At 39.2% G+C, this 12,653-nt stretch overlaps 1 protein-coding gene across 1 annotated transcript in view; it reads left to right on the top strand.

The window, feature by feature from the left end:
- Nucleotides 1–6,322, top strand: part of DCAF5 (DDB1 and CUL4 associated factor 5) — a 686,846-nt gene extending 680,524 nt beyond the window's left edge. The window contains exon 9 of the mRNA XM_044073987.1: nt 2,878–6,322. Within this exon, the coding sequence (XP_043929922.1) occupies nt 2,878–4,698 (1,821 nt within the window). The 3' untranslated portion in view covers nt 4,699–6,322. The remainder of the gene's footprint in view (nt 1–2,877) is intronic.
- Nucleotides 6,323–12,653: the final 6,331 nt, after the last annotated feature.

The following is a 12,653-nucleotide window of genomic DNA, read 5'->3' as shown; positions in this document are numbered from 1 at the left end:
AGTTAACTTACACAACTGTACTTTTCACTGCTCAGCATCAACTGTGCTGTTATGGTAATTGTACTTAAACAACAGTATTTTCTTTTCCATTACATACTAATAAAATATTCCAAGTACTATGCAAGCCACATTCAGAATTAACAGTTGCTTTTTAATTGCTCTCACAGGTGGTTCCACAACTGACGTGTTGAGTTAAAAATCACTTGGTGTCACTTCCCTTAACAGCAATTTCTGCCGTAGTAATGACATTTGGTCTCCAGAGAAGATATTCTGAAAATTAAGTCTAAAAAGAAGTGTTTGTTGCCCTTGGAAACTTTGCTTTCATTGTATGTTGCTTGTAATTCTGTTTGCCTTTCTTTTGGGCATTGTAACATCTGTAGTTGTCCTGCATGGCAATAATGAGCTAGCCTAGCACCACCAGCATGTGCTTTTGTTTAGGGAATAGCAGTTTTTTCCTCCTTCCCCCTTCCCCAATGCAAATATTGTTTTTGTATATTGTCTGTTTCAGTCATGTGTAAAAATACATAGTGTGATATCTCCCCTTAAAATCCCATCCTAATACCCATTTCAAGTATTCTGAGCTGCACTGGCTACAGTAAGTGCTAGTCTTTCTGCTCTGGCTACAGTTGCTTAATGAAGCATGCAGTCAAAGGAGCCAATTAAGCTTGGCCGCATCACCCGGTGAGGGACCTGAGGCTAACAGTGTCTTCCATTAAGTAGTCTTTTTTCATATAACCCATCTGATAGTTTGTGGTCACCTAGCCAGTCATCCAGACTGGTTTTAAAGTTTGCTAGGGAAGTACGCTGCTTTATACACAAGGACAGCCTATTCCAGAAACTGTATATATATAATACTGTATATATATAATATGTTGGGTTAGGTATCTGTTACTCTGTTTGATGGTGTTGATGATGTAGTATATGTTTAGGTGTGTAGCATGGGTATTTCCTTTACCATTGGGTCTATTTAGGTGAAGGAAATCAAGTAGAAAGCAAAGCAGAGATTAGCTTTCAGAAGTCTGTATGACACTGAGTAGAGAGATGAGGAGTGGCTGAGGGTAGCAAGACCCGAGATCTTTTTTTTCTTTCCCGTGAGGAAACACTGAAGTCTCTAAAGGTGCTTAATGATGTGCATGTCAAAGGGTGAATTGCCATCAGTGATGGACCTAATAAGGGCTGAATAAAGTGGAACTCATCTTCGTTGGCTCCTGATGAGATACTTTGAAGGATAAGTTGAGTAAGGCAGAAGAATCTGTTGAACCGTGGTGGTCAAGTGAGAGTCTGTTATTCAGCATATGTAGCCAAGTCCTTGATGAATTTTGTCAAATTTTAAGTGGAATGTCAAGTTTGTGTAAGCAGTACTGATGCTAGAGGGTTTGGAGGGTGGCTCAATCGCTAAGGTGTTTGCCTTACAAACACAAGGTGCAGGGTTTGAGTCTCACAAGGGATAATTGGCTAGGCTTAAAATGGCTCGCTAGGGCAGTTAGCTTAGTACTAAACTATGAACCTATGAAAGGAAAGTATGCTACATTTCTTGGTGTTGAGGCTAAGCCCAGGATTAATACAGCAAGCCTTTGTTTGGTCCAGATTTTGCTGGAGAATGAGTATCAACATAGGGTTGTATAACCTTCCTTAGTTTGCAGTCATCAGCAAACTTGGTTCGCCATAGTCACTTTATCTTTTGTGTCACCGAAATATATACCAATGGAAAGGAAACTTTGGACAGAGTCCTGTGGGACACCACTGGTAACATTTTTCTGTCTAGAACACACACACCCAACTTTAACGGTATAGATTTTCTTAGACAGACAATTACCAGCCCATCAAATTATGTATGGGGTAATGTCAATATTCCCAGCAAGGAGAATAGTGTTAAAGACATTGCTACGGTACAGATAATAAGTATGGATTGTATGCCTCTTATCCATTGCAACAGTAACCCTTTTAAAGAACTTGACTAGGTTGATCAGACATGGTTTGCCTTTTACAAAGTTGAACTGGTATGTGTTAACAGTGTAATGTTACCAATATCTTTGTTTGCTAGTTCAGTTATGATATGTTCCATTCTGTTGTTAGTAATACTAGTTAGGCTAATAGGTCTGTAATTGTCAGGATTAGTAGAAGGATTACCTAGATGTAAGAGCACCATAGCTGTCATTTTTCACACCTCAGGGGACATAACCAATGGAGAGACTCGTGTTGAAGAGTTGTTTTCATATGGATGTTGTCTGCAGACTCAAAGGGGAGAGTGGGGAGTAAAGATGCCCATGCAGGTTGCATGACTGGTGTACGAGTATTTGAATGAATCCTTAAGACTTGAGCATCGGGATAAAGTCACCAGTGTGTCATCATTCGACTACTAGTATCAGACAGGATTCACAAAAGAGATCTAATGAACTTCCTGCTGTCTCCCAGATATGGTGTTTTGTCAGCAGTAATGGTTAAAACAACATAATGCCTCTAGGGGCCAGTTCAGTAATCTTTGCTTTGCTTACTACCCTAAGTAGACTGGGTATATTTTTGCACATGGACTTGAATGAATGGCAAGTACCTCTGAGACCTTGTAGAGCAGTATATATATATACAGAGACCAGACAAGATGATGCAGTATAATAATATCCCTACCATTGCCAGAGTCAACTGTTTTCCTGGGTTCATCACTGGCTCACAAGTAACAAACCCATTCCATCTGTTATATATTGTTGCTCTGCATTGCATCTGTATGATGCAGTAGAGCTAGTATTCACCAGCTGTCAGCCTTTTCATTACCAGTAATCTATTAAACATATTGCAGTTTGACCTTTTTTTCATATTACTTTTTAAAATCCATACTACCATACCATATATTATGATTAATATATATATTTTTGTTTATAGGTGTGGAGTCCATACAGGCAGCCAGAGTGCTCAGGAGACCTGGAAGGAAAAGTGGAGGATGAATCACGCTCGTTGTATAGCCATGAAGAGTATATAAGTCTCGTTTTAAGTAGTAGGAGTGGAGACCTTTCTCATGATTATGCCAACCAGTCCATTCAGGAAGATCCCAGGATGATGGCTTTTTTTGACTCCCTTGTGCGTCGAGAAATTGAGGGTTGGAGTTCAGACTCTGAAAGTGATGTTAGTGCAAGCACTATTCTGCAGCTGCGTACAGGTGATCGCTCTGCTTACAGTGACTCTGAGTCTTCCACTTCCTTGCCTCAGTTTCCCCGACAGGCTGAAGAGTCAGAAGAGACAGTGTTTAACCTTGGTCTTCGGGCAACTTCTGACCCAACTGGTACTAGAGAAGATGTGATCTCCCGCCAGAAAAGGCTTATGGCACTTAGGAGGTATCAAGATGCACGTTTGCTGGCTCTAAATGACTCCGACTCTGATGATAACAATTACCATCAGATGGATACAGATTCAGACACTGACCCCATCCCCAGACCAAGGTCACCAAGCCCTGAAAATGATACTAGTAGCACCAGCAGTGAGGAGGAAGATGAACTCAACAAAAGGCGAGCTTCTACACGACAGCGTAATGCATCAAGGCAAAAGCCCAAACCAAAACTTGAGGAGAGAACAGATACTAATCCAGAAAATACAGATATTTGCCCAGGAGTAGACATCTTTGAATATCCACAGATCAAAATTGATGACGTATCATCTTCACCAGCTTCTTCTCCTGAAAGGTGCCAGGTGGAGCGAACGGCCAGTAGGGTAAAAGTTCCCCTGTGTTCTTCTACAGAATATGAGGAAAGAAAGATATACAAAGCTTACAAATGGCTTCAGTGCTCCTACAAAGCACATATGGCTAGTAAGGATGGCGATCATTCCTCAAATTTGATTGTTGAGCATGAGGAGGAGTCACCGGGGACGAGTGAGAAAGATGCAGTAGGCAGTAATGAAAATGAGGTGCACACACTAGATAACCGGACTTCAGTGAGTCCATCTCATAATAGAGATCTTTCTGTAGAGGATGTAAGCAAAAGTTCCAGCAGTCAGGTGGGCTTAATTATTGAGGGGAATACCACTGAGGTGCAGCAGTCTAAAGACGATCAAGACAGAGTTTCTGCTCTTGGGAATTCTAATAATTCTGTAGAGTACTGTTTTGAATCAAGAAGGGTCAACGGAAAAGCACCTTGTAAAGCACTAGGCAATCAAAGCGAAGAAACTTGTGGGCGAAGAGCCTCTGCTGCTTTTGATCAAAGAAACAGTCAAGACTGTCAGACATTCTTGGGAAAGAGTTCCCAGGTAATTACAGAAAACTCTTTTCCTGTAATTGTAACATGCAACATACATGCTGATGGTCAAAAAAGCATCAGTGATATCCAGACTCCAGCTGTAAGTGAGGAGGGTTGTACAGAGACAGTCTGTGCAAATCATAATGGTCGCCTGCATTCTACTGCAGTACATTGCAGCAGCAGCAGACAAGGAGGAGATCAGGAACATACTGACCTATCCTTAGCCATGCACTCTGTTTGCAGTGGTAGTGGGACACAGACAGAAGGAATCTGTCACAGACAGGACCATTGCATTTTAGCAGCGGACTGCAGTGCAAATGGGGTGGGTACAAGAGAAGACATTTCTGACTTGCAAACAAGGGATGTTTTGTCATGTGATGATTCTGAGGTTCACACTGGATTGAAAAGACATCGAACTGAAGCAGAAGATGTGGACCCAGAAAACTGCCAGTCAGAGAAGAAATTGAAAACATGATAACTTAAAGCACTTACTATAAACTTAGTGTTAGGGCTGCAGATGTGGGTGGAAGAAATTATGCATTTTCAATGATTTTTTTTTCTTTTTTGTTCTTGTTTTCTTGGATCTTCACTTCGGATTTATAAGATTTCATATGGTTTGTACTGTGCACCATTGTTAACCCTCTTGCTTACTGTTGGGAGCATACGTGTCATGCTTTTATTTTTACTACAGGACAAGACTGCAACAACATTTTCCACAAGTGTGTGATGGTTTAAGGTTTAATTGATTCAGCCACCTATTTCTCAGTGATAAATGCCAAGTGTAAGTTCTGTTTAGAACCATCATCCCCTGGGCAGCTGATTCAGCTTGTTTACCGGGTAGCCAGTTTGACATGTGCAGGATGTGTGGGTCTTCAGGTATAGATTTCTTTGCTACAGATACACAGTAAAGAATTTGTATCCCACCGCTCTTACATCTGATTTGTTGCTGCTGATTGCTTCTGGTCAGAAGTGGCACTTAAGTTTGCCCGAGAGGTGTGTTGCTAAAATTAAAGGTCAGAATTAGATCTGTGACAGTTACACCATCTCAATGGGACAGATTGCAAAAAAAAAAAAATCCCCAAGTTGTGGTAAATTGGGAAATTTAAATCACTACAAAGCAGGCAGAAAGATAAAACACAGCCAAAATTTCTGAGATCCTTTTGTCCTGGATAGCATTTCTCTCCTTTGCTTGCAATGTCCGTGTCACTCAGTGTATGGTCTTTAAAAGGTGCCTTGAAATTTCCAGAAATAATGAAAAGGCAGAATGAATGTTTTAAAAACAGCAGTATACTTAATGCAGGTTGAAAACATTGATTTAATGGTGATTAAACCAAAAAATTGGACTGAATTAAAATACTTTTATGTACTACAGAATGTGTACGATTTACAGTTGAGGTTAGTAAATATTCAGTTAAAATCTGTAACTATTGACAGATGATTTGAAAGGGTTTTTTTCTTTAAAGAAGGACTAATGGAATGACGTTTGACTGTTCTCAGTGTTACTGCATTGTGTCATTCATCAAATGCAGGACAAGAGCATACCTCTCAACCTCTCACAAAGCCAGGAATAATGGGGGGGGGGGGGTAAAGACTCAAAAATAGAGACAGATGTAAAATATTGCTCCTATACATTTAGAAAGTTGCTTGAATTACAGATTTTTATTATTAAATATTTTCTAAAGGATATAAAATCTGATCTGAAACTCAAGTAACTGTCATTATTTATTATTATTTAGTGACTTCAATCATCTGAGGCAAAAATCTGGGCAGTTGAGAGGTATGGAAGAGGGTTCTGTAGAGCAGCATTCTTGTGACTTTTTTTGTGACGGCAGCACAGAGGCATGTATTTTAAGCATGTTTATCTAAAAGTGATACTGACAAAACAAAAAGGAGAGCTAATGCTGCACATGGGTGGTATTTGAAATTAAACAAAAATAATTACAGCCTGCACTAACATTATGTACAGAAAAGAAGCTTGTAACCAGAAAAAAAAGTTTGGCAAATGTTGTACACTGTATGGAAGTTCTGTTTAAAAAAAATGAAACTGTTTTGGAAGTGATGTGTAAATTAGTATAAAATAATGTATTTTTGTTGTTTTATACTGTAGATTCTTATTTTATTTTTCTGATTTCTGACTTCTGGAAATAGATTAATGGTGTAGGCAATTAGAGACCCACCTCAGGAAAATGTGATTTATTTTGCTTCTGTTTGCATTGCAGATGTTTCCTCTGTTCAGATAGTTCCATTCTCTGCTAAATATTTAAGGAATCCCGAGTACTTTTTATCCCAGTGCTGGTATGGAAGCACGTGAAGGAAGTGTGGGGGTTCCTAAGAATTTTTCTCTATAAATACAGGTGGAAATTGTGGGATTCAACTTAGCCTTGGTCAGAACACATACTCATGATCTTTTTTGTGTTTGAGTGTTTGTTGTGAGCAAATCAAAAAGCAAGCCACAATTTTTGTAAAGAAAGAGCTGCAACAAGTATCAGTGCAGAATGCAGGTCTTCCTAGCCGGCATGATGATAGGAAGCTGGTTTTATGTAACAGTCTTTTACAGAATTTATTGTCCTGTCCCTTTTAGCTGTAGATAACATTCCACAAGGTAATGTTTATCAGGTGCAGTAACATGTAATAGGGTTTGTCATATGTGCATGTGCTCAGATGAAAGCATAACAAGGCTTTGACATTGAATAGGAGAAAATGTCAAGGCAGGTTTTTAAAAACTGATAGGACTTAGGAGGATGTGCAATTAACTGTAGTGTATTTTGTCAAGTGTGGGGCATTTTGTTAGAACTGATTTGATCAAATGTATTTTTTTGTATGAAAAGTAGTGCTTGAAAACTGCTTTCAGGAAGACAGTTAAATAGCTTAAAATGCTTTTTGTAAAGGAGAAAGGCATACTCTCACTCGACATGGAAGGAGTTGCACGCAGTTACTAATTCAGTCAGTAGATCTTCAAAGGGGTGGAAGAAAGGGGTCAGTATAGCAGTTGGGTTTACACATCTTTTCTCAGTTTTCTTCTCTTGCATGTGTTCTTTCTAAGAATTATTGCTGCTTTCATAGCCACAGGCAGTGGAACCTGTCGCTCGTCTGGTCAGGATAAAACAGACGAACATTCATGGGTTCAGTTCAAGCAGCTTTATTACACGCAAACACATCAGGAATGAGGCTTTGTAACTTAAACCTAAATAAACTTATATACAGACTGACCACCACACTCATGCATGTTAACACTCTGGCTGTTCTGTCAAAATGGCAGTGCTGCCTGCACATGCTCACTTTTTGTGTGCACTTGCTTACATCTGGAAATGCTTCTTAAAGGTACATATAACACACACTGTTCTACATCCTCACTGTTTGAGAAATGATCCATATACTAAATTACAGTATTCAATGACATGCATTTTACAGAAATGATCTTTTGACATGCAGTTATACAGAATTAATTATTTGACATGCAGTCATACAAAAAATAGACATATAAGACAATCATGTCCAGGTTGCTGTGTATTTTACAGTAAATTTAGAAATACGACCTGATCATGTAACATAAAGTCAGAATTGGATCTAGCAACGGGGACTGTCTTCAAGGAATGTTTGACTTTGGGGACATCTGGGACATCATCAGGAACGGGAATAGATACTGAGACGTTCTTTGATATGAACATTGTCAGGGTTGTTCTGGGATCTAGAGTCTGTATCACAGGTATGATGCTGCCATATTGTTTCTGATACAGGAAGAAGATGCCTGCGATTTCTCCTTTATTCTGTACCCTCAGATCCCACTAAGTAGGATCTTGGCTCCGTACATACACCTCTCACTTGACCAATTTGATCAAAGCCTTTTGCCGTTTCCATCCTGTCTCTACTCCTTTCAATAGACAAAGTGTGCTTGCTTTTATCATAGCTGGACTTCTGAGAAGAATGCTTCTTAAAATGTTGGGCTTTGATTGCTCTGTTGTTTTTAGCATTAGGCACCAGCAAACTAGAACTAATAGGCAAGGTTGTTCTGATTTGCATAGATAGAAGTCTCTGAGCAGGTGAGCCAAGTAGGTTGTCACAGAGTGTATTTCTGAGATAAAGTAAATTCAAGAAGATATCAGTATTGACCTCTCTAGTAATTGCTTTGCACTCTGTAGTGCATGTTCATAGATGCTGTTTGACTGTGGGTATTAAGGACTACTAGTAACATAGATAAAGTCGCACTCTTTTGCAAATCTCTGAAACAGTTAACTGGTAAACTGAGAACCGTTGTCAGAAAACGTGTAGACTACCACGGATTGAGAAATGACTTTTCATCTTAGTAATAGCACTGGACGTTAGGTTAGATAGCAAATTGATCTCAAACCAATTCGAATAAGAATCTACCAACATTAAGCAATGCTGATTATTCCACTCAAATATGTCTCTGGCTACTGTTGACCAAAATAGTTCAGGAATTTGGCTTAGTTGAAGTGGCTGTTTTTGCAAATATGGCTTAGTAGTGTTGCACACTGAACAAGAAGAAAGCACATTATCAATGTCTTTCGATAGAGACGGCCAAAATACTAGTCCTCCCGCCCTTCATTTGGTAGAATCGGAACCTGGGTGGCCACAATGCAAAATCTGAATGTATTCACATTGTAAAGAAGTAGGAACATTAACTTTTGGACCTTTGATAACAATACTGTCCTCTATCAGCATCTCAACTCTGTATGGAAAATAAGGTTGCACTTCTGGTGGTACAGAGGATTACTTTGCTGGTCATCCTACATTGATGACGTGGTTGAGCTTTTGCAAAATTGGATCAGTCTTTGTATGATCTCTTAGCTCATTGAGTCTTGTGCTAGAAAAATTACACACTTCCATGACATCAAAGTCAAAATTTTCTGCATCAACCTGTTCCGTTGTATTTCTGGGCAATCTGGATAACGTATCATCCAGATAAAGAAGTTTCCTTTTGTATAGACCATTTTGAAATGACACTTTTGCAATTTGAGCATCAACCTTTGTAGCCTTGCTGGAGCTGAATGCATAGTTTTTTTTTTTTTTTAAATAGTGACTAGAGGTTGATGGTCAGTTTCTATCTGGATAGCTCGGCCGTAAATATAATCATGGAACTTCGAACATATGAACACAGTTGCCAAAAGTTCCTTTTCAATTTGAGCATACTACATTTCAGTTTGGGTAAGAGTTCTAGATGCATAGGCAACAGGTCTGCCCTCATGAAGAATAACAGCACAAAGACCGAACTTTGAAGCATCACAGGAAAGAACTACTGGTTTGTGGACATCATAGTATCTTAATGTAGTTGGTTGGCAACTTGCTGTTTGAGGTTATCAAATGCTGTCTGGTGTTGTTCTAACTATGACCAGGCAACATTTTTGCATGTCAGCTCTCTTAAAGGCACTGATAACTCACTAAAGTCAGGAATACATTTGTCCAAATAGTTAGCCATACCAAGAAAACGATATAGGGCTTGGACATTGTCTGGATCTGGCATCTCAAGAATGGCTGCTTGTTTAGAAGGGCCTGGTCGTAGGCCTGTACTGGCAAATAGATAACCTACATAAGTAACTTCTGGTAGTCTGAATTTACATTTCAGAGGATTGAGCTTTAAGTTCACTTCATGCACTCTTTCCAGAACTTTCCTGATGTTTCTGTCATGCTCTGCTTCACCATTGCCTCCAACCAGTAAATCATCAGCTGTTATTGCACCTGGGTAGCCTTAATAAATTTGCTTCATTGCACTTCAAAGACTTCACTGGCAGAATTTATTCCAAAAGGCATCCTGAGGAATCTGTATCTACCAAATGGTGTACTGAATGTAGTCAATAGTGAAGATTTGCGATCAAGCATTACTTACCAAAATGAACTTGTTGCATCTAAAGACAGAAAAAAACAGTGGCATTTGGCATAATGGCGGCAATTTCCTTGACTGTACGCATAGGATGGTGAGGTCTTTTTAATGCCCTGTTCAAGTTTCTTGGGTCAATGCATATTCTGATTTCATCTGAATTTTTCTTATGAGCAGCTACCATGGAAAACACCCACTCAGATGTTTATGTGACTGGACAAATCACACCTTGCTGCACCATTTTGTCTGACTGGACCTTGACTTTGTCCTGCATAGCTATTGGAACTCCCCCTGCTGGTCTGACCACTGGACTGACCTCTGAGTCTACTTTCACAGAGTACACAACTGGAAGTTTGCATAGCTTGTTGTTGTTAAACATCAGCACACTCTGAGAAAATAGCATAATTAAAGCTGGAACTGGGACATGTGCTTACTTGATGTACTTCTTTGTTCAAAGAAAGTAGTTTCACTCTCAAACTGTTTCTGAGACCTAATAATGACTGCACTGATCTTCGAACTACATAAAATTGCAAGCTGTAACTGTTTCCAGCCGAATAGCATGAAAACACTACTGAGCCTTCGGTTTGAATCTTTGCACCCCTTTAAGTTACAAGCTTCGCACAAGTGGCCAAAATAAGTTGTTCACCAGCCCTCACTTTAGCAAATGTTTCTGCTGACATTACATTACACTTTGAACCAGTGTCTACTTTGAGCTCCGTGGTTTGCCATTGATCAAGACAGTACAAAATACTTCAGTCTTTGCTGATAAATCTACTGCATTAACCTTTTCATCGACCACTGATACACCATCTGCATAGAAAGTAGGGTTGCAGCTTTCTACATGATCAAATTGCTTTTTTGAGTGACCTTTCTTAAGAACTGAATGAGGCTTGCTTGATTCACAAAACTTTTGAAAATGGTTCCATTTTTTTACACTTGTGGCATTGCTGAACAAATGCTAAGCACTTCTGTCTTTTAGAATCATGATTGGCTCCACAGTTAACAGTAAGACTTGACTTGGGTTTTGCTGACTCACCCTTATACTACACTGAGCATGCCCACCCTATTGAGCTAGTCTTGGAACTTGCTAGAAAGCTACAAGGTTTCCCTGGTAGACCCACAGGGGTTGCAGCTGCCATGTACTTAGACCTGTTTCTGCTTGTCCTATGTTGTATGCTGTCTACGTTTGCTCTAGAGGCTGCTGAAACTATATTTCTTATCACTTACAAGCATACTTGTTTGCCTTTCTGTGAACTCATGGATTTGACAAATCTCAACACCACACACAAGCCTGTCCTTTATTAACTCATCTTTCAAGTCACCAGATCTGCATGTTTTAGCCTTATTTCTCAAGTCAGTTATATAAGCTGCAGAAGTTTCACGTGGCTTTTGGTCTCTTGTATAAAATAAGTGCCTCTATAATGTAACTTGTCTTGGGGTTACACATCTCTCTAAATTTACATTTTAAGCACTCAGGGTCCTCCCTTGATTCAGCCGGTATCACAATATGGTGGTTTTCCCCATCTCCTGCATATACTGCTGGCACATACACAAATGAATGCTCTTTTTATGGCCTCTTACCCAGCTAAGTTAAGCAAAATGAATGCCCTTTTATCTGCATCTTTGTCAGAAAAAGCTGCTCGTATAAAAATATCGTATCCATGCTCAAGTACTCGCCAATTCTCTGCTATAGTATGATCAAACACAAGTGGACTAGGTCTGCAAAAATGCCTGTGCCATATCAACACACAGCAGTGAAGGCACTTGAAATTATGTTCGAATATACCTACATAAATATATATGCCAGAGCTTTATGCCAGTACTTGTAAATATGCCCAATAGCACAACAAACTCTTTAAAATAACTAAACTTTGCCAAATAAGTCTCCGTAGCACGAGAACACTTTACTTTGTGAAACCACTCCTTATCAGTGTAAGAAATACTTCGAAATGACTGTGCTCTATGAGTAAACTGTACACAGCAGAAAAAGCTGAGAGTAAAAAAAAACACTTTGAGTTGAATGCACTTTGCAAACAAACTGTACACAGCATAGAAAGTCTTCAAAATGGCTGTACTTTATGAAATAACTCTAAGTGTACGAAACACTTTGAAATGTGGCACTCTGCGAATAAATGCACACAGCACAAGAAACTTTTAGAATTGTCTGTACTTTGACTGCACTTTGCAATATAACTGTACTTTGCACACAGCAAACTCTCTGAAATAATTGCACCGTAATAAAGCCCACTTTCTGCAAACACTTTGCACACTGTGCGATAATTCGAACAGCTCTAGTTATGCTTTGAATGGCTTCGGTCAATGTGAAATAGTAATTCTTGCCCAAAACATGGTCTTTTACTAAAAAAAATGTAATCACCTTGCTTTTTAAGCTTAGTTTGCTCTTTTATTGTACTTGTTATGCCCATTTAATCTCTTATCATGCTTTATTATACTTTTCTTGTGCCTGTTTTACTTCAAACGTGCTTGTTATGCAAACCAAATGTAATTCTGAGCCCCATATGAATATTTCTGCAAGTTTTATCAAATATCGTAGTTTCGAACATTTCATTTAATTAATAATGTGTTTTGTGCCT

Source organism: Protopterus annectens, chromosome 6.part0 (assembly GCF_019279795.1).
Source record: "Protopterus annectens isolate FY-2018-M chromosome 6.part0, PAN1.0, whole genome shotgun sequence".
In the NCBI taxonomy this organism is placed as follows: Eukaryota; Metazoa; Chordata; order Ceratodontiformes; family Protopteridae; genus Protopterus; species Protopterus annectens.
The sequence above is the reverse complement of the archived record's forward strand: the minus strand, read 5'-3'. Positions and strand labels throughout refer to the sequence as shown.